We start from the raw sequence: 20408 nt of genomic DNA, 5'->3' as shown, positions 1-20408 counted from the left end.
TAGAGTCCCCACTAGAAATAAATCACACTGAGGGAGAGGGAGAATGCCATTAGTCTGTACTTTGTCCTAACAAAAAGGTCAAGTGAGAATTCCCAGGGGTTCATTTCAGTGATGGCTCCCTTCCTCCTACTCCTGACAGAGCAGGTCTCCACTCCAGAAATTAAAGTGTTAAACCAGACCCAGGAGAACGGGACCTGCACCTTGATACTGGGCTGCACAGTGAAGAAGGGGGACCATGTGGCTTACAGCTGGAGTGAGAAGGCGGGCACCCATCCACTGAGCCCAGCCAACAGCTCCCACCTCCTGTCCCTCACCCTCGGACCCCAGCATGCTAAAAATATCTACGTCTGCACTGTGAGCAACCCCATCAGCAACAGCTCCCAGGACTTCGTCCCATGGCTCAGATGCAGGAAAGACCCCTCAGGTGAGTGCGCTGGTGGCAGCCTGTGTGCCACCTTAATGAGCATGGGCTCAGTCTTCACCTGGCCCAGTTGCTCCCCAGCCATGGCATTCACCTTAGTAAGAATACTTCCATATTCTTTATAGTTTGCAAAAGTTGTCCATGTGCATTTAGTGAGCTCACTCTCATGTTGACCAGGGTGGCATTATTATGCCCGGTTCACAGTAGAGGAAACCGACAGGAAATGATACAGCCAGACCAAGAGCCTAAGACTCCAAGGCACAGCCTTCTTCTCTGCCTCTTTCCTTGGCTCCAACCTGCAAGGCTGGCTGGGTGAGGTGGTGTAGGTGGGAGGCCTGGCTCCCAAGTCTATGCTCTACTAATGCTGGGGCAGTTCTACACCATCAATAAGTATTTATTGATCACCTGCCTGATACGAAATGGTGAATAAATATTATGTGTGATCTCTAACAGTTCCTTGTAAAGATAAGACACGAAACATTTGCTCGATAGTGAAGCACAAGATATAATGAAGGGCCTTGTTTCATGGAATGGACTTGTTTATGGGAATGAATCCCATAGCAGGACCAGGGGAGTCAGAAAGAGAGACTAAGAGTTGGACTGTGAAGTTTGACGAATAATGATAAGTTGCATAGCGCTTTATCATTAGCAAAGCACTCTCAACTGTATAATCTCTTTTGATCCTCACAATAACCTTGCCAGATAGGTGTTATTATACTTTCATTTTACAGATGAGGAAATTGACGTTCATAGCATTTAAGTACCCTCCTCAAGCTTTTAAAATTGTAAATACTGGAGTTAGCCCCTAAACCTAAATCTTCTGACTGCTCTTTCTCTAGAAAGAAAAGTGTCATTATTCTGTCAGCAAAAGGAAGAGAGAACTTAATAAGTAAGCCCATCTAACCGCCTGGATACAGGATAGAACACAGGCCCTTTTCACCAATAGATCTTGTGTCCCTGCCTCAGGCAGGTTCAGGGACAATAGGACCAGGGTGCTTGCTCTGCAAGGCATTGCTTACACTCTGACTTTCTCCTCTCTGCATCCACTGTGGGTACATAGGAATCACTCCAATGGGTCTTCTGCCCACAGTAGCCATGGTGCCCATGTGGAGAGCTTTCCCAGGTGGTCATGGATGAAGGGACAGGGGAATTCAGCCAAGTAATGCCCTTCCACATAGCACTACCTGTCACAGAGACTCCCCTGGAGTATTTCCAGATAGACTGCTGGGAAATCCCACCTGGCATCCTGTGTGCACCTGGGAGTGCTTTAGTGAGTCTAACCCACTGCTTATGTTTCTTCCCCAGCCATTTCATACCCAGAGTCCCCAATCTGTTCACTTACTGGCTGTGTCTGGCTGCTTGCCCACCTTGCAGACAAACCACATTCAGAGGCTAATCCCCAGTTCAGAGCGCTCTCCCCACCCAGTCATTTAGAAGGTGCTGGCAGGACAAGCACGCAGTGCAACATAGTGGGTAGCTTAGAGAATGTGGCCCCGGAAGTTCTAGAGCCAATGCTGCCCTCTCTGCTTACAAGGGTAAGTCCCTCAACCCCTCATCTGTAAATAACAACAACTGGTGGGTCATTATGGTTTACTAAGTGCCAGTTATGTGGTATCTCAGTTAATCCGCACAGCAACAAAATAATATAGCCAGTATTAGTATCCCACTTCACAGATGAGGAAACAAAGCTATAGAAAGGTTAAGTAAGGTCGCACACAGAGCAAGTGATGGAGCTAGGCTGTCCGATTCTGGAAGCCTTATAGGTATTGATAATGCCCCTAAAATGCCTTATAAACCATAATGAAAGTGTAATTTTAATTATAAAGACTACAAAAATACAATGTATTTTTAAAATTTAAATGAGGAGGCAGTAGCCCTTACCTCAGCACAGCCCTCTCTGGGTATAGCTGCCCTATAAGAGTGCAAAGACAGGACACTGAATATTTTCCCCTGGCCTATCCCCAAAAACGGGCAGAACTTTCGTCATGCTCTTCGATGTAGTTTGAAAAGAATTTAATTGGTGCATACCAAAATGTTGGTGGGCCATGAAGCTCACACTAAGGGCACTTGGCTCAGGACGTTCTGAGAAAACACGTGAAGATGCACTTACCCATCTAAGCCACTCTGAGGACCAAATATACACCAGTGGGAACCCGATTTACTGAGTAGGAAGCAGGTTCTTGCGAGGAGCGAGGGACAGGAAGCAGTAGAAACCTGGTACCACAGGAAGGGCCCTGTCAGTTAAGAGAACTGTCCAGCTGTTTCTCTCTCTTGGGTCTCTGTTTCATCCTCTGTAAAATGAAAAGGGCGAACAAGCGAAGTCCCTCCCAGAGTCGACAGTCCTTGATTGAGTGTGTGTGTGTGTGTGTGTGTGTGTGTGTGTGTGTGAATAAGAACGCAAATAGAGGCTTGCCACCATGTACGGGTTTGCTAAGGTTGCTGTAACAAAGGGCCGCACGCTGACTCAGTTACTCGCACAAAGGACGGAGTGGCTTAAACAATCAAAACGTATTGGCTCTCGGCTCTAGAGGCTAGAAGTCTAAAGTCAAGGTGTCCACAGGATCGTTTTTCTCTGAAGGCCGTGAGAGAAGGATCTCTCCTGGGTCCCTCTCCCTGGCTTGTCAATGGCTGTCTTCTCCTTGCCTCTTCACATTGTCTTCCCTCTGTGTGTATTTCTGTGTATTTCGCCTTCTTCTAAGGACACCAGTCACATTGGATTAGGGCCACCTCTCTTAGTTTGCCAGGGCTGCCATGATAAAGTACAACAGATTGGGTGGATTAAATAACAAAAATTAAATTTTCTCCCAGTTTGGGAGGCTGGAAGTTCGAGATGAAGGTGTTGGCAGGTTTAGTTTCTTCTGACGCCTCTCCCCTCAGCTTGCGTATGGCCACCTTCTCACTGTGTCCACACCTGGTCTCTCCTTTTTGTGCCCACACCCCGGTCTCTCTCTCCTCTCTCCTTTTCCTGGTGTCTCTTTGTGTGTCCACATTTCCTCTTCTTATAAGGACACCAGTCAGGTTAGATTAGGGCCCACCCTAATGACCTCTTTTTAATTTAATAACCTTTAAAGACCCTGTCTTCAAATACAGTCACATTCTGAGGTCCTGCAGGGCTTCAACATAGAAATTTGTGGGGAGACACAATTCAGCCCCTGACACCACTCTAATGACCTGTTTAACTCTATTAACCCTGTAAAGATCCCGTTTCCAAATAAGGCCGTAGTTTAAGGAAATGAAAGTATTAATTTGGGGAAACACAATTCAACATGTAATACAAGTAGAGACGCCCCCTCCCCGCCCTGCCATCCTGCAGGGATTGGGGACCAGGCCCTGCCTCAGAGCCAGATCACACACCTGATTTGTGGCCTGCCCTTCCCAGTATACCAGGTTGCCTAAATACTGAAAACAGAATTTTTTTAGGACGTTGATTTGTGTTTGCAAATGCATAATGAATACTACCAATCCTTAAAACACTGCACTTAGTTTGACAAAACATTTACTGAGTCTCTGCTATGTTCCAACATTGTGCTAGGGGCCGAGTACACAAACACAAAAAAGACATGATCCTTGCCTTAAGGCAGAGGACAGCTGTATAAGTAAATAATGATCCTAGATTAGACAGTGGGACTGACGTAAAACAGAAATATATGCAAGGCAACAAAGAGGAGGGAATTATTAACGCTGTCTCAGGGGATTAGAGAGGGCATCCCAGAGGATGTGACATAAACTGGGTTTTAAAAATCAGTAGAAATTTTCCAAGCTGATGAAAGACATTCCAGGCAGAGGGAGGAGCAGATACAATTGGGTCTTGCTCTGTATTATCTTGTAGGTGATAGGAACTAATACGGAGTTTTAGATAGAGGGGTGTCACCATCAGTCTTGCTTTTCAAAGAGAAAATCCACTGGTATAGAGAACAGACTGGGGCAGAGAAGACGGGGAAGAAAGGGGAGCTGCTTTCTGGGGGCCATTATTGCAGTCATCCATCAGAATGATGGGACCTGAGCTGAAGTAGCAACTGTCAGTCAACAAAAACTTTTTTCCTGGGGCACTCAAAGGGAAATTCCAGCCTTGGGGTGAGAGGGTGGGGGTCTGAGGGTTTATTAGAGGTTGCTTCACCATCCGTCATCAGGACAGTGATTTTAAGACATTTTTCATTTTCATTAATGAAAATCTCCCTGTGGTTAATGATGTGATGAGACGGAATGCAATGTGATGTCAGCACTGTCTCTTGACAGGACTCACTTAAGTTAAACGGTGCAAAAATGTCTATGTTCCTTGAAATCTTTTTCTTTAAGTGACATTTGTCCAGGTCACATACTCATCTTTGTTCCAATCCCCATTTCAGTGTTTTAATGTCTATCATAATGAAGCATCTTTATCGCAAAGTCTGAATCCTAGGGTGCCATGGAGTACTCTGGCTAGGTCATGTGAAGCCAGTGGATGTGGGTCAGCTCTGGACAGTGTGTGACTTGCTGCCATCCTCAATGACTGTATTCTGAAATAGATACGGTTGTGCTAGAATGAAGGAATCTAGAAAGGAATGCCCCTGGAAGCTCATCTTGCAGAGAGGATCTTTTTCAGTAGATGAGCAAAACGCTGGCTCAGCATGTCTGAGTTAACTCAGTGAAAGAAAAGGCTGGCACCTCCCAGTGAGCTCCGGAGCCGTCCCCTTTCTAACAAGGTCATTTCTTCAAACAGGGAGTTCCCATTGTTTCAGAGTCACTTAGAGGTTCCAAGCACAAAGACAGGTCTCTCTCCAGGGTCTTCCCAATTTAGCGAGCCTAACAATGGTGGAAAGAAGAAACCTGGAAACTTCCCACAGCTCAGAGCCTGGTCATGTTGCCACACCCACTCCAAGGGAAGCTGAGACACGTCTCTCCTAGCCAGGCAACCTATAACCAGACAAGACTCATGTTACCATGAAAGCGTGAGAGAAATCACATTGGAGCACAACCAGTAACCTCTGCGATGCTGGGTGGGATAGGCAGGTTGAAAGTGATTTTTCCTGGAAGCTGTGAGCTCTGTAAAAATGTTTACTTGTATGGTCCCAGACCTTAAACTAGCAAATGGTTCATGAGTATCCTTCCCCACCCCCAATTCTGAATGGAAACTGCCACCAACAAGAATGTATCTCTTGAAGATGGAGCCTTGCTGACAGAACCACATGAAAGGCAGGAAAGAGCTCCGGCACGCTCCCACCGTTACACTCACGTTGCAGTATCTCCTGGGTAAACTACATTTGTTTCTCAGATTCTTTTTCGTCTTCTTCTTCATCTTCCTTAAAAAAAAAATAAGATCTGGGGACTTGAGAAGAGAGAGAGACACGCTTTTGTGTTTCTTTGACAACAGACTTTCAGAGACAAAGAAAAGCCCTCTAGCTTTTTGCTTGGAGGTGTGATGTGTGCCAAGTTACCATGTTTAAACCACAGCCAATAGTGGGAGGGCCCTGGGTGGAGACTCGAGCAAAGTACTCTTCCCAAATGGCATGTGAGTTCTCGACTGGCCTGCTCAGCCGCCTCTAAGAGCCTTGGGAGTAGGGGGAAATTCCAAACCTCTGGTTCAAAAATGCTCAGGTAGCATTTCTTTGTGAATGAAGGAGACAGGAGCTTGTGGACCCCAGGACAGCTCTGATTTCTCAGCATCACCATCCAGAGAGGCCTCACTACATGACTGAGCAAAGAGAGGAAGAGCTGGAGCTTCTGCCACAGGAAATGGTGGTTTGAAAATGGGAGCACAGGTGTCGTGCTGATGGCACGCACACACACTTGCCTCCTGGCTCCATCTTGTTATTGTAACATATCAGCCAAGTGGGTCACTGCTCTTTGCTTTGATTCCTGCCTTGGGCCATTCAGCAGGCCCAAGGTGCTGCATTCCTTCTGGTGATTTTTAAACAAAAAGGTACATAGCAGTCTTTTTCCAGATCCATTTTTGTGGATTCTAATTTAGCTTAGTTCATCAAGTGCATATTGAGTGACCTCCTGCCCTATATTGTTTCAGGTGGAATGGAGGACACAACTAAAGAATAACGTACAGGGCCTACCTTCATGGAACTTGCAATCGAAGTGGGACTTCTATATCTTACTAGGTAGAAAAATATAATATTTAAAGAAACATATTGTAATCAAGGAACTGCTACTAGAATTCGTCTTTGAAAAGGAACCGTATTTGTTTAGGATAGTACCTTAATGAATGCTAGAAGGCAGGTGGAGACCCCCAAGGTGGGTTGGATGGTTCTGTATGAGAAAGGAGGAAGATGATGCTTGTGCAGAAACGGGAAGAGAAAGAAAGGGTCTGCTAGGTGATGAAAGCTGCCTGGTTCACAGTGGAATTTGCTCCCTGGGACCCTCCAATCTTCAGTAGAGGACTTAAACCCACACAATTCTTGGTGTAGGTTAAAAAAAATTTTTTTTATTTGTTTGTGGAAACTGGTTGTATTAGTCTGTTCTCATGCTACTAATGAAGACATACCTGAGACTGAGTGATTTACAAAGGAAAGAGGTTTAATTGGCTCACGGTTCCACATGGCTGGGGAGGCCTCACAATCATGGCCGAAGGTGAATGAGGAAGAAAATCACATCTTGCATGGCAGCAGGCAAGAAAGCTTGTGCAGGGAGACTCCCATGTATAAAACCAACAGATCTCGTGAGACTTATTTGCTACCATAAGAACAGCAGGGGGGAAACCGCCTCATGATTCAATTATCTCCACCTGGCCCCACCCTTGACACATGGGGATTATTACAATTCAAGCTGAGATTTGGGTTGGGGTGCAGCCAAACCATATCCCTGATGAAGGGACTGAAACTTGCACCCAAGACAGCACAGAATAGAGCAAGGGGAGCTGTAGGAGCAAAGACTTAGAGAACCACAAGAAAATTACTCCCAGAAATTACAGAAATCATGTGCAGCTTGACCCCAACAAGCTGTAATAGTAGCACCTTTTTCATATTTATTCAAATTCCTAAGAGCATGGAGTCTCTGACATTTGACTTCCATGTAAATATCATAATCAGAGAATAGCAACAAATGGATGAGCACCAAGTGTAAAAATACTTCGGCCTACTATACAGGTGGGGAAACTAAGCCATAAGTAAAGAACAGATGGGGCTGAAGCATCTCCGGACACCAGTGAAGAGACTCCTTTGGACTTGAGATCAAACTCATTTTCTCGTCTTTCCAATCAATCAGCAAGAATTTACTGAGACTCTACTATGAACTGAGTACTAAGAGAGCTGAAAAAGAAGTGTAAGAGATGGTCTCTGGTCTCCTAGAGCCTAACACTTAGTTGGAGAATTGAGGCTAACGAAGTAATTGACATTTATTGACCACAGGATGGATTCCAGACATTGCTCTGGGCACTTTCCGTACATTACTGCGTGGGTTTCTCAGAACAACACTGTGAACTTATTGTTATGCTCGTTTTACAGATAAGAAAATTGAAGCCACAGAGGATGTGAGTAGCCTGTCTATAGTCACAGAGCTATCAACTGGTAGACCCAGAATTTGAACCTATCTATCTGGCTCCAAATACTATCACTGAAAATGGTCTCCATGGTAAAGACGATGTTGCCAAAATTCAGGTTCTAAGATACATGACATAAACCACAGGTGTTGGTGCTGCAGGAGTTCAAGGGAGAGGGAAGAACAAGAGCTGGGATGGCCAGGAAAGGTAACCCAGAGAAAGTAAGGTTGGCCTGGGCATCAAGGTTGGAAGGAGAGTGTGGGGTGGAGCCTGGGGCCAGGGATGAGCATGAGTTGGGTGGAGGATGGTGAAGGATGGGTTGGCTGCTCAGAGGGCTTTTGGCTCAAAAGATTTGTGTCAAAAGGGCTTTGACATCACCAGTGCCTTCTTTATGGTGACCCTATCTCTAGAGGCTAAAACACAAACCAAAAAATCTGCAGTTCTCATCTTATCCAGCTCTGTCACTGACTTTTTCTGTGGCTCTAGATACTCCTGTCTGAGTCTAAGTGTCCTCAAAATAAAAGTAGTGGGTTGGGTGAAATAAGCACTATGCTATAGTTCCCTTAAGGTGAAAAAAAGCCTATGGTTCCCATTTGTATTCAAAGGTTAGGAAAAAAATTAGAGCTTATAAAATATCTTTCAGGACCGTGGCCAACTTGTGTCTCAGATCTAGATGGACTGGCAGAAGCTTGTCTTAGGACAAAGGTGACAGACTGCTTTCATCCTCCTGAGACCCTAGAAAGATAGAGAGGGCTGGCATTATCCTGTCCTGAAGCCTTGGTGCTGCACCTAGTCATCGTTAGTTTCTGTGAGTTGGTGAGCAGCAGAGCCACCAGCACCGGGTGTGAGGGACAGGAGGGTGACTCGCCAGGCATTACTGATGCACTTTCTTTGTGTTATTTTCCAATTCCAAGGTAGTACTTTTCTGTTTGTTTTATTTTTTTAATCTCAAATGAAATTGGAGAGAAGTAATATCTTTTAAAGTGATATAAATGGCAGGGTGTTTCTTCTCAAATCAACTGTTATATTAGAAGTTCTCAAAATATCTATGATAGAATAAGAAAGAGGAACTAGTCTCAAAATAGTAAGTGCTACTATACTAGTTTGCTGGATCAGTTCCATAGGCTGATGAAACACAAAGTTCAGGCTACTGGCTTTGCTTCTTATCCTGGTATTTGAGTGATTTCTCCAGTGGTTCCTGATGTTGATATCATAAACCTTGAATAGATCAATCACACACACACACACACACACACACACACACACACACACACACTCACACTCCTGCACAGAGGGTTCTCAGTGACCATAAGTCACTCAGAGTAGAAGTGCTCCCTCCTCTAACATCAGCAATGATTTGAAATGTCATGCTTTATACAAATTCATAACTCTCTGCCTGGCCCCTAACTGTCTTTTTTCAATCAGAGCATATGGCTGTTGAAGTATATTTACTTTAGGAAATAGAATCCATAACCAAGGTGTTTGCAAAGTCAGCTCAGTAAGATTCCTTGGGCTAATTGATGTATGAAAGGCCTAAGGAGAAAAAGAGAGGCTCTTTTCAAACTGAGAAGGAAACTTGTGGTCAGCTATCAGGGTGGAGGCCCCTTGGATCTTGGTACGATGCCTTATACGAATTCATTGAGATTATCTGTATCTTTGGTCAACTCTGTAAACATCTGGTTCTGTCCACCATGATTCTGTTCCTTTGGAACTCACTTTTTTCTTTTTCAATTTCTGCCCCACAAATTCATCACAGGTTCAACAACAAGCAGGCTTATTCCACAATCATCCTTATAAGTTTCCCTTACACCTTAATGTTATCTGGGGTTACTCTTTTTGGAACCTTAGTGTGAATACTCTACTTAGAACCCTAGTGCTTCATGTTGGTCCACACTGTTCATACCCTGGAATAACTTTTCCCAAGCCCATAAGTCTTTTTGGCTCTCCAAGAAGTCTGTCTTTAGTATTCAGCCATATTTCTACTCCTAAACCAAGCTCTAGTTTTTGAGGTTCTCCAGGCTGTTTTCCTTCTCTGCAAAATGGGAGTAATGAGTGTACCCACCTTGTAAGATTACAGTGAGGATTAAATGTTAGTATACATGACGTACTATCAATATATAGCCCATTGCAGTGCTGAATAACTGTTTATTATTATCTTACTGAGCTACATGTCTTGGGGCAATAGTTATTCACTGTTTTTCAAAGTGTTGCTCCTGGTCCAAAAGGATTTGGTAAAGTGGGTAAAGGAGAGAAAGCAATGAAAGTTGTCTGTCTGATTTTAAGACTTGGTGATTAGTTCTCAGGCTAATTTTAAACATGAAGATGATTTAGAGGAAAGACTAAATACTTTCCTTTCAGTTCAGGTCTGCTGGGTTTAACACAGTTATTTGCATAAAAGGACAACAATAGCACTATTATGTTTATCTTTTAAAAAGAAAAGTAGATATTTCTTTCTCCCAGTGTCTCATGAGAGTAACATGAATTCACAGGGATGGCACACGGAACCATTATGTTCTCTTTACTCAAAATGGATACAGGACACATTAGAAATCTTAAGATAGAGAAACTGGGCAGAGAGATTGACTTAGGAGAGATGAAGATAAATTTAATTTTAGACGTGTGGTAGTTGAGTTAAAAATAAAGCATTCGGATAGAAAAATCTTGATGAAAGTAAGAATGTGAAAGTATATAGAGAGAAATTAGAATAAGAAAACAGACCTAAGAATCTTCAGTGGTCTAAAGCTGATCTCTAAAACCATGAAAGCAAACGTCTCCCTTGGGAGAGAATGCAGAAATAGAACCTGAGGCTCCTTTAACCGACTTCATGTAGGATGTTTTTAAACTCGGAATACTTTTGAGATTGCTCTTTGACTTTTTTTGTTTGTTTGTTTTTCAGAGACAAATATATGGCCAGTGTATGCTTGGCTGTTCTTAGCGGGTGTCATCATTATTCTCATCATGATTGCAATAATGCTGCTGAGAAGAAGAGGTAGGTGTCTGGCAATAAAGACATTCTCATCACACTCTTTGTGGTAAGCAGGGGACCTCTTGCCACAGGCTCGGACTTGCTGTCACCACTTTGACTTTCTGCATGGGGCCACCTTTGCAAAAATACTAGATAAACATATCCTGGCTCCTTGCTTAATTCAGTCTAATTCAACATGTCTTGATCCCCTCTACTAGGCTATGGAGAGAAATAGAAGAGCCACAGGTTTCTAATGTGAGTGACATTATTCAGATAATTTCAGTTCAGTGTGACTAGCACTGCCGTCAAGCTAAATACAGGATGCTGAAGAGGTGTACAAGAGGTTTAAGAGTATTCACTGAGAACAGAATTCAGAAAATTCTTGGATCTCATCCAAAAAGTCACCCAGGTTAAAATGAAACCAGTAAGGCAAATCATTCCCCTGCAGCTTAAGCACCTAGAGGTCCCATCCCCTGCCCTCTCTTCCAAATTTCCCTATGATTCAATATCTCAGGGCTTTGTGCTCTCTTCAACCACCCTGACTACTACCAATCCACACTGGAGTCAAAATGTCCTGACCTGGACCAGGACAGATGCCCTGGCTGCCTTCCCATGGTAAGGATAGAACTTGATCCTCATACCACCAAGCTGATGACTGATTTCATTTTCAAGTAGATCAATATCACCTACACGTAACCTTCTTAGAAAAGCCCTTACCTCGGCACTCTGATGTTGGTTTTGCTTATATATAAAAAAATCTAGATCGTAGCACAGCAAACTACTTGTGTCTCATTTCCTCCATCTAAGAGTTAGCTAGGGAGGAGGGATGGGTGATTCAGATAGAAATTATGTTGACAGCCTATGGGGCTGCAGGTGGGGCAATCACATTTAGCTTGTACTATAAAGAAACAGTGAGATACCCGGGATGAGAAAACTGAACTGAACTTATCCACATTAACCTACCTAGCAAAGTTGCTGGGATCCTACCCCATACACTTTCTTCAACTACACTTGGCTCATCACACGGTTTTGCTCTAAGGGAATAGTGTGCCCCATCCCACAATCCCCCACTACCTTCCCCAACACATATACCCATCCTCACCTTATCTCTAGTCACCATTTGTCCCTTGTAAGTTAGCAACACAAAAAACTCTGCCTCACACTTGTGGTAAAATTTATATTTAGTTGCTATAGTTTCCGGAAGACATTGCTCAAGAACTTCTGTTGGCAGCTTCTAATGAGATAATCTTCAGAATGCAGCCTGACTCTGAAAACTTTTCAATGGACTCTTTGGCAGTTTCATGTCCAGGAGAATACACTGATTAAGAATGTGGGTATGGGCATTAGGCAAACTTACATTCAAATGCAGATTTTGCTACTGACAAGCTGTGTAGTCAAATGACTTAACTTCTCTTCTGCAAAACAGGGGAAATTTATGTACTTCATGGTATTGTTGTGGAGACTAGTATCAATACACAGAAAACACTATACACAGTGGTTCCCATGGATGAGTGTTAGATAGATAGATACATACACAGACAGACAAATCTCTTAGTGAAGGTGAGTTAAAACACCAATGTTTAAGTGTTATGGCCAGGAGAGGGCTGCACTGGAAGCACCTGGAAACAATACCTAGAACAGGTTTAAAGTATTTGAAGTCATGGTAACATAAGACTTTATGCTTCAGGTAAGAGCTGAAAAGGATATTAGATACTCTACACTCTCATTTTACAGTTACGGTAAGAGAAGAGATCCATTGAAATGACATGATTTATGCCACACAGCTAATGATGGCTAGAATGTAAATGTCCTAATACTAAAGCCAAGGCTTTTTCATAGAGCCTAGGACCTTGCTGACTTGGAGCCGAGTTGAGCTTGCTCCTGAAAGCCTGTTCTTGCAATGGGGAAAATCATCTGAGACTAAATTAACTTGGTCCAATGGTACTTTTAAGCGGCAACAATCAACCTCACCTTTTCCATCTGTCTAACCATTTAGGACTGCCCTCCCAATTTGACATTTGAGTCTGAGCTGACTGCAAGACTGAAAGACTTTGAGGACTGGAGTCTGTTCTCTACTCTATTTGTAGCCACCACAGCACCTGAGAGAGTGCTGGGCAGGCATGTCTAACTTTGCGAACACTCATGGGGACTAACATGCACCCCCTTTGCTACCTCCAACTGCTTCTTGAGTCCTTCCCTCCATTTTACACACACACACACACACACACACGCGGGCGCGCCTCAGGATCAACTCTGACCAAAAAAGTGAAGTTGAAACCATGAGGCACACCATGCTCATACCCACACACACACAAAAAAACCCCATGTTGACTTTCCTTGAATTCTTGGAACTTCATCAGTGGCTGGCCAACATTTCCTCCCCAAGACTCACACCATCACACAGCATATTCTACCATGCTTACCACATACAGACCAGGCCCTTCCCTTCCCCTCTTACGGGAATAGAGATCAGCCTGGCCAACATGCTTGTTGCACAGAGCTGATCTACAGGGATATACATCAAACTTTTAAAAGTGGTTTCTTCTTTTCCCCTCCCTCCACCCCTTCTTTTCACAGGTATTGAAAAAAAATGGTTTCTTTTGGGAATAAAATTGGGTTGGTTAATGGGGAAAGGGGACTTAATACTTTTGACTTTATACTTTTCTTCACCATTTTTATTTTATGGTGAGAATAAATTACTCCTACTATTTAAAAAGAAACTTTTAAAAATTGGCTAAAAATTAAAATGTTCTATAACTTATTAATTTCCAGAGACCCTAGGCCCTGAGCAAAATATCCAGATGGTGGGTGACAGAATGACATTGTTGCTTTATTTTCCAAATAGTCCCAGATGGAACATCCCTGCTACACGTCCCCCCACCCTCATCCCCCACACATTGATTCCCCCAGAAATAGGGAGGTGAGAAAGCTGCCAGTGAAGCAACATACTACCAGCTGGAAAATACAAAAGAGGTATAAATAACTAGCCCTGCCCTCAAAGAACTTAGAAGCCTATTAGGAGACCAGATATGCTCATTGAGCAACAGAGATTAAAATAATTGAATGGTACACCAATGAGAATAACAGCTAATGCATATTGGGCATTTGTTATGCGCCAGGCAATGCTCTACACACTTTACAAGTGGTATCTCATTTAATTACCACAACAGCCCCATGAGGCAGGTATTTCAAATCCCATTTCACAGATAGGCCTAGAGAGATCAAGTAACTAACCTAAGACCACATGTGCAGGGGGTTTGGGACTCAGGGCTTTGTTTCTATGGTACTCTTGGGGAAAGTGAGTATGCAAAGGAGAGTAAAGACCAGAAAGGTCTGAGTAGGAAGCTCCTGCTGGGGACCAGAGGAAGATAACCATTGTGGTTTCTTTTCACCAGGTAAAACGGACCATTACCGGACAACAACGGAAAAAAAAAACCTTACGATCTATGCCCAAGTCCAGAAACCAGGTGTAAGTTCTATACATTGTTTGAGATGAACCTGTCAAGTTTCCCATGGGATTCCTGGCCAGTCTACCTTGCCTGTTAGACATTCACAGTTTCCCATCCAGAGCAGAGGAAAGCAGGGAACTAGAGTCAAGAACAAGGGCTTTCCTATAGGTCACTAAACCTCAGTTTTTGAAATAATGGGATAATTTTCTGATCATGTTTCTTCATAGCAAAGAAATGAAGAAGCTGGAAATACATGCTGTATGACTCTTTCCAGCTCTGGCATTGCAAGAGTCTAGGGTTCCATGTTACTGAATTATTCCCTCTAGGGAAAAGAATGTAGGCTAGAGGAGAAAGGAGAAGGTTTGGAAAAGCTATTGCGTGACATGTTGGAAGTGACAGGGAAGGTAGAATCTTCAACATTTTGGCTATAGTGTGGTTAAAGAGATGAAAGGTGATATGTGGGCTGGAGATGGAAGAAAGCAAAACTGTGATAGAGTGATCATTGGACTCAGAAGTGAAGAATGGAAAAACTGGGCCCATGATGAAGTTGAGAGCAAATACGCTAGAAGGAAGAGATAGAGATGCTAAAAAATTGTGGTTAGATGTAGAGACACTGTAGTTTTTCAACATGAAGGCAATTCTTGGTGATGCTTAGGCCAGAATCTGGCCATTTGAGGTGTAGGGAGAGGCAAATTCTTGAGTAAAGGATGTGAAGGTAAAGACAGTTTTTATTAGTACCTTAGAAAATTGCATCAAATGACAGCAAATGCACTTCTGAGAACCAAGAGATGGACACTTGGACAAAGTTCTTATTTCTGCTGTCCCCTAGTGGCCTGGAGGGTTTATTACAGAACCCTGCTTCATCCTTCCCCCTCAACCAAACTCTATTTAAATAGATGAGAATCCCAAGAGTAACCCTTTTCCTCCATGCTCTCATCTGCATATTTAGGTAACCAGGTTCATCTTTACCATGGTGTCTTCCCTCACTACTCTATCCTATGCTGCTAGCATCCCTCTTTTTTGCTGTGAAGAATGACATATGGAAGTCACTACCCACATGGTAGCTTTTTAAATTTAAATTAATTTGAATTAAATAAAATTTAAAATTCAGTGGCATTCGTCAGTTCAGGACTGTCCTCCCAGTTCAACATTTGAGTCTGAGCTGACCTGCAAGACTGAAAGTCTTTGAGGACTGGAGTCTGTTCTCTACTCTATTTGTAGCTACTATAGCACCTAGGAGAGTGCTGGGCAGGCATGTCTAACTTTGCAAACACTTGTGCGGACTAACTTGCACCTCCTCTGCTACCTCCAACTGCTTCTGATCACACTTTGAGTCCTCCCCTCCATTTTACACACACACACACACACACACTCTCTCTCTCTCTCTCTCTCTTTCTTTCTCTCTCTCTCTCTCCTCTCTCTCTCTCACACACATGCCCATTCCTCAGTCAGGATCAGCTCTGACCAAAAAAGTACACAACATATAAATGTCAGCTCGATGAATTACCCATAAGTGTATATCTTGATATTTGGTAAAGCAAGTCTTCCTAATTTGTTTTTCTGCAAGAGTTTTTGGCTATTCTTGTTCCTTTGTACTTTCACATGTATTTTGGAATCGACTTATCAAGTACAATGAAAAGAAAAAAATTTATTAGGATTGCATCGAATGCAGATCTATATGAGGAGAAATTAGGTCTTTCAGTATTGAGTCTTTTTTTTTTTTTTTTTTTGAGACAGAGTCTTGCTCTGTTACCCAAGCTAGAGTGCAGTGGTATGATCTCAGCTCACTGCACACCGCAACCTCCTCCGCCTCCTGGGTTCAAGTGATTCTCCTGCCTCAGCCTCCCAATAGCTAATATTACAGGCATCTGCCACCATGCCTGGCTAATTTTTGTATCTTTAGTTTCACCATGTTGGCCTGGTTGATCTCAAACTCCTGACCTCAAGCGATCTGCCCGTCTCAGCCTCTCAAAGTACTGGCATTACATGAGCCACTGTGCCCAGCCTCAGTATTGAGTCTTCTAATACCACAAACCACCACGCAGATCAAAGAATAGAACATTGCTCATACTTCCTGAAGGCCTCCTGTGCCACTTCCCAATCATTACTTCCTCTCTCTTCCCAGAACATAACTACTATCCTGACTTCTAGAAATACAGTTTAACTTTCCTTTTCTTATGTTTTGACCTTTATAAAAATTGAATTTTTTATTCTTTTCTCTCTAGTGTCTGATTTATTTTGCTCAGTGTTATCTTCATGAGATTCATACATGTCTTTGAATTTAGATATAATGCATTCTTTTTCATTGCTTCATAAAACATAAATGTGTGAATATACTAGAGTTTATTTATCCAGTTGACTATTGATGGACATGTGGGTTATTTCCAGTTTGTGACTATTATGAAAGTTGCAGCTGTGAAATTCATATGCAAGCTGTTAATTGGACATGTACACATATTTTTGTTGGATATATACCTAGGAGTAGAATTACTGAATCATAAGGTATGCATATCTTCAAATTGACTAGATAAGGCCAAGCTGTTTTTCCATTTACTTTTCTATCAGCTTCATATGAGCATCTCAATTGCTATGTGTTCTTGTTTTTTTTTTCTTTGAGACAGAATCTCCCTCTGTTGCCTAGGTTGGAGTGCAGTGGAGCAATCTCAGCTCACTGTAACCCCTGCCTCCTGGGTTTAAGCCACTGTCCTGTCTCAGCCTCCCAAGTAGCTGGGATTACAGAAGCACACCACCACACCTGGCTCATTTTTGTATTTTTGGTAGAGACAGAGTTTCACCATGTTGGCTAGGCTTGTCTCAAACTTCTGATCTCAGATGATCTGCCTGCCTCAGCCTCCCAAAGTGCTGGGATTACAGTTGTGAGCCACTGTGCCTGGCCTCGACTGCTCTGCATTCTAATGAAAACTTGGTATTAGCAGTCTAATTTTAGTCCTACTCTTGGATGTGCCTTATTATGCTTTTATTATATCTCTCTAATTATTAAGGAAGTTGAATAACTTTTCATGTTTATTAGCCATATTAAAATTATCTTTCTTAAAGTGCCCATTTGATTTTTGCTCATTTTCCTTTGAGGTTTAAGTCTTTCTTTTATGGACTAGTATATGCTTTTCATATATTTTGGATATGTGCCCTTTGGCAGGTATGTTAGCAAATACCTTCACCCATGGCTTTCCTTTGGAATTTTTTAGAGATACCTATTGATAAAGAGAAGGTCTTAATTTTGTTGTAGACCAATTTAGTAATCCTTTTTAAGTATTACCGGATTTTATTTGCTAATATTTTGTTAAGAGTTTTGTTTTCCACTTATGTTTCTGAGTGAAATTGGCCTGTAATTATTCTTTTGTAATGCCTTTAAAACAAAGATTTTATTGTATTTTAAGTTCTGAGATACGCATGCAGAATGTGCAGATTTGCTACATAAGTATACACATGCCACGGTGCTTTGCTGCACCCATCAACCCATCATCTACATTAAGTATTTCTCCTAATGCTGTCCCTCCCATAACCCCCTACTCCCAATAGGCAACAGTGTGTGATGTTTCCCTCCCCTGTGTTCATGTGTTCTCATTGTTCAACTCCCATTTATGAGTGAGAACAGGTGGTGTTCAATTTTCTGTTCTTGTGTTAGTTTGCTGAGAATGATGGTTTCCAGCTTCATCCATGTCCCTGCAAAGGACATGAACTCATCTTTTTTAATGGCTGCATAGTATTCCATGGTGTATATGTGCCACATTTTCTTTATCCAGCCTATCATTGATGGGCATTTGGGTTGGTTCCAAGTTTTTGCTATTGTGAATAGTGTTGCAATAAACATACATGTGCAGGCGTCCTTATAGTAGAATAATTTATAATCCTTTGGGTATATACCCAGTAATGGACTTGCTGGGTCAAATGGTATTTCTAGTTCTAGATCCTTGAGGAATTGCCACACTGTCTTCCACAATGGCTGAACTAATTTACATTCCTACCAACAGTGTAAAAGCCTTCCTATTTCTTCACATCCTCTTCAGCATCTGTTGTTTCCTGACTTTTTAATAATCGCCATTCTAATTAGCATGAGATGGTATCTAATTGTGGTTTTATTTGCATTTCTCTAATGACTGGTGATGATGTGCTTTTTTTTCATGTTTTTTGGCCACATAAATGTCTTCTTTTGAGAAGTTTCTGTTCATATCCTTTGCCCACTTTTTGATGGGGTTGTTTTTTTTCTTGTAAATTTGTTTAAGTTCTTTGTAGATTCTAGATATTAGTCCTTTGTCAGATGGAAAGATTGCAAAATTTTTCTCCCATTCTGTAGGCTGCCTGTTCACTCTAATGATAGTTTCTTTTGCTGTGCAGAAGCCCTTTAGTTTAATTAGATCCCATTTGTCAATTTTGGCATTTGTTGCCATTGCTTTTGGTGTTTTAGTCATGAAATCTTCACCCATGCCTATGTCCTGAATGGTATTGCCTAGGTTTTCTTCTAGGGTTGTTATGGTTTTAGTTCTTACAAACATTTAAGTCTTTAATCCATCTTGAGTTAATTTTTGTATAAGGTGAGGAAGGGGTCCAGTTTCAGTTTTCTGCATATGGCTAGCCAGTTTTCCCAACATCATTTATTAAATAGGGAATCCTTTCCCCATTGCTTGTTTTGGTCAGGTTTGCCAAAGATCAGATAGTTGTAGATGTGTGGCATTATTTCTATGGCCTCCGTTCTGTTCCATTGGTCTATATATTTGTTTTGGTACCAGTACCATGCTGTAGGCTTGTAGTATAGTTTGAAGTCAGGTAGCATGATGCCTCCAGCTTTGTTCTTTTTGCTTAGAATTGTCCTGGCTATATGGGCCCATTTTTGGTTCCATATGAAGTTAAAAGTAGTTTTATCTAATTATTTGAAGAAAGTCAATGGTAGCTTGATGGGGACAGCACTGAATCTATAAATTACTTTGGGCAGTATGGCCATTGTCATGATGTTGATTCTTCCTGTCCATAAGCATAGAATGTTTTTCCATTTGTTTGTGTCTTCTCTTATTTCCTTGAGCAATGGTTTGCAGTTGTCCTTGAAGAGGTCCTTCACATCCATTGTAAGTTGTATTCCTGGGTATTTTATTCTCTTTGTAGCAATTGTGAATGGGAGTTCACTCATGATTTGGCTATTTGTCTATTATTGGTGTATAGGAATGCTTGTGATTTTTGCACATTGATTTTGTGTCTTGAAACTTTGCTAAAGTTACTTATCAGCTTAAGGAGATTTTAGGCTGAGACAACAGCGTTTTCTAAATATACAATCATATCATCTGCAGAGACAATTTGACTTCCTCTCTTCCTATTTGAATACCGTTTATTTCTTTCTCTTGCCTGATTGCCCAGGCTAGATCTTCCAGTACTGTGTTGAATAGGAGTGATGGGGGGCATCCTTGTCTTGTGCTGGTTTTCAAAGGGAATGCTTCCAGCTTTTGCCCATTCAGTATGATATTGGCTGTGGGTTTGTCATAAATAGCGCTTATTATTTTGTGATACATTCCATCAATATCTAGTTTATTGAGAGTTCTTACATGAAGGGGTGTTGAGTTTTATCAAAGGCCTTTTCTGCCTCTGTTGAGATAATCATGTAGTTTTTGTCCTTGGGTTTTTTTTTTGTCCTTGGTTCTGTTTATGTGATGAATTATGTTGATTTGCATGTGTTGAAACAGCCTTGCATCCCAGGGATCAAGCTGAATTGATTGGGGTAGGTAAGCTTTTTGATGTGCTGCTGGATTTGGTTTGCCAGTATTTTATTGAGGATTTTTGCATCAGTGTTCATCAGGGATATTGGCCTGAAATTCTGTGCTTGTGTGTGTGTGTGTGTGTGTGTGTGTCTGCCAGGTTTTGGTATCAGGATGATGCTGGCCTCATAACATGAGTTAAGAAGGATTCCCTCTTTTTCTATTGTTTAAAATAGTTTCAGAAGAAATGGTACCAGCTCCTCTTTGTGCCTCTGGTAGAATTTGGCCGTGAATCCATCTGATCCTGGACTTTTTTGGTTGGTAGGCTATTAATTACTGCCTCAATTTCAGAAGTTGTTATTGGTGTATTCAGGGATTTGACTTCTTGATTTAGTCTTGGGAGGGTGTA

The 20408-nt window shown here is 42.1% G+C and overlaps 1 protein-coding gene across 3 annotated transcripts in view; it reads left to right on the top strand.

Annotated features, from left to right (window-relative positions):
- Window positions 1-20408, top strand: part of SLAMF1 (signaling lymphocytic activation molecule family member 1) — a 44420-nt gene that overhangs the window by 11978 nt on the left and 12034 nt on the right. For all 3 annotated transcript variants that reach the window (XR_004263634.1, XM_032260801.1, XM_032260802.1), the window contains exons 3-5: window positions 140-424; window positions 10780-10872; window positions 14244-14317. Coding sequence is in view for 2 of the 3 variants with exons in the window: in XM_032260801.1 (XP_032116692.1) it covers window positions 140-424; window positions 10780-10872; window positions 14244-14317 (452 nt within the window). In the remaining variant the exon portion in view is untranslated. The remainder of the gene's footprint in view (window positions 1-139; window positions 425-10779; window positions 10873-14243; window positions 14318-20408) is intronic.

The sequence above is a fragment of the Sapajus apella genome, unplaced genomic scaffold, assembly GCF_009761245.1.
Source record: "Sapajus apella isolate SASKATOON/1434 unplaced genomic scaffold, GSC_monkey_1.0 scaffold119, whole genome shotgun sequence".
Taxonomy (NCBI): domain Eukaryota; kingdom Metazoa; phylum Chordata; class Mammalia; order Primates; family Cebidae; genus Sapajus; species Sapajus apella.
This window is presented reverse-complemented; position numbering and strand designations above follow the sequence as displayed.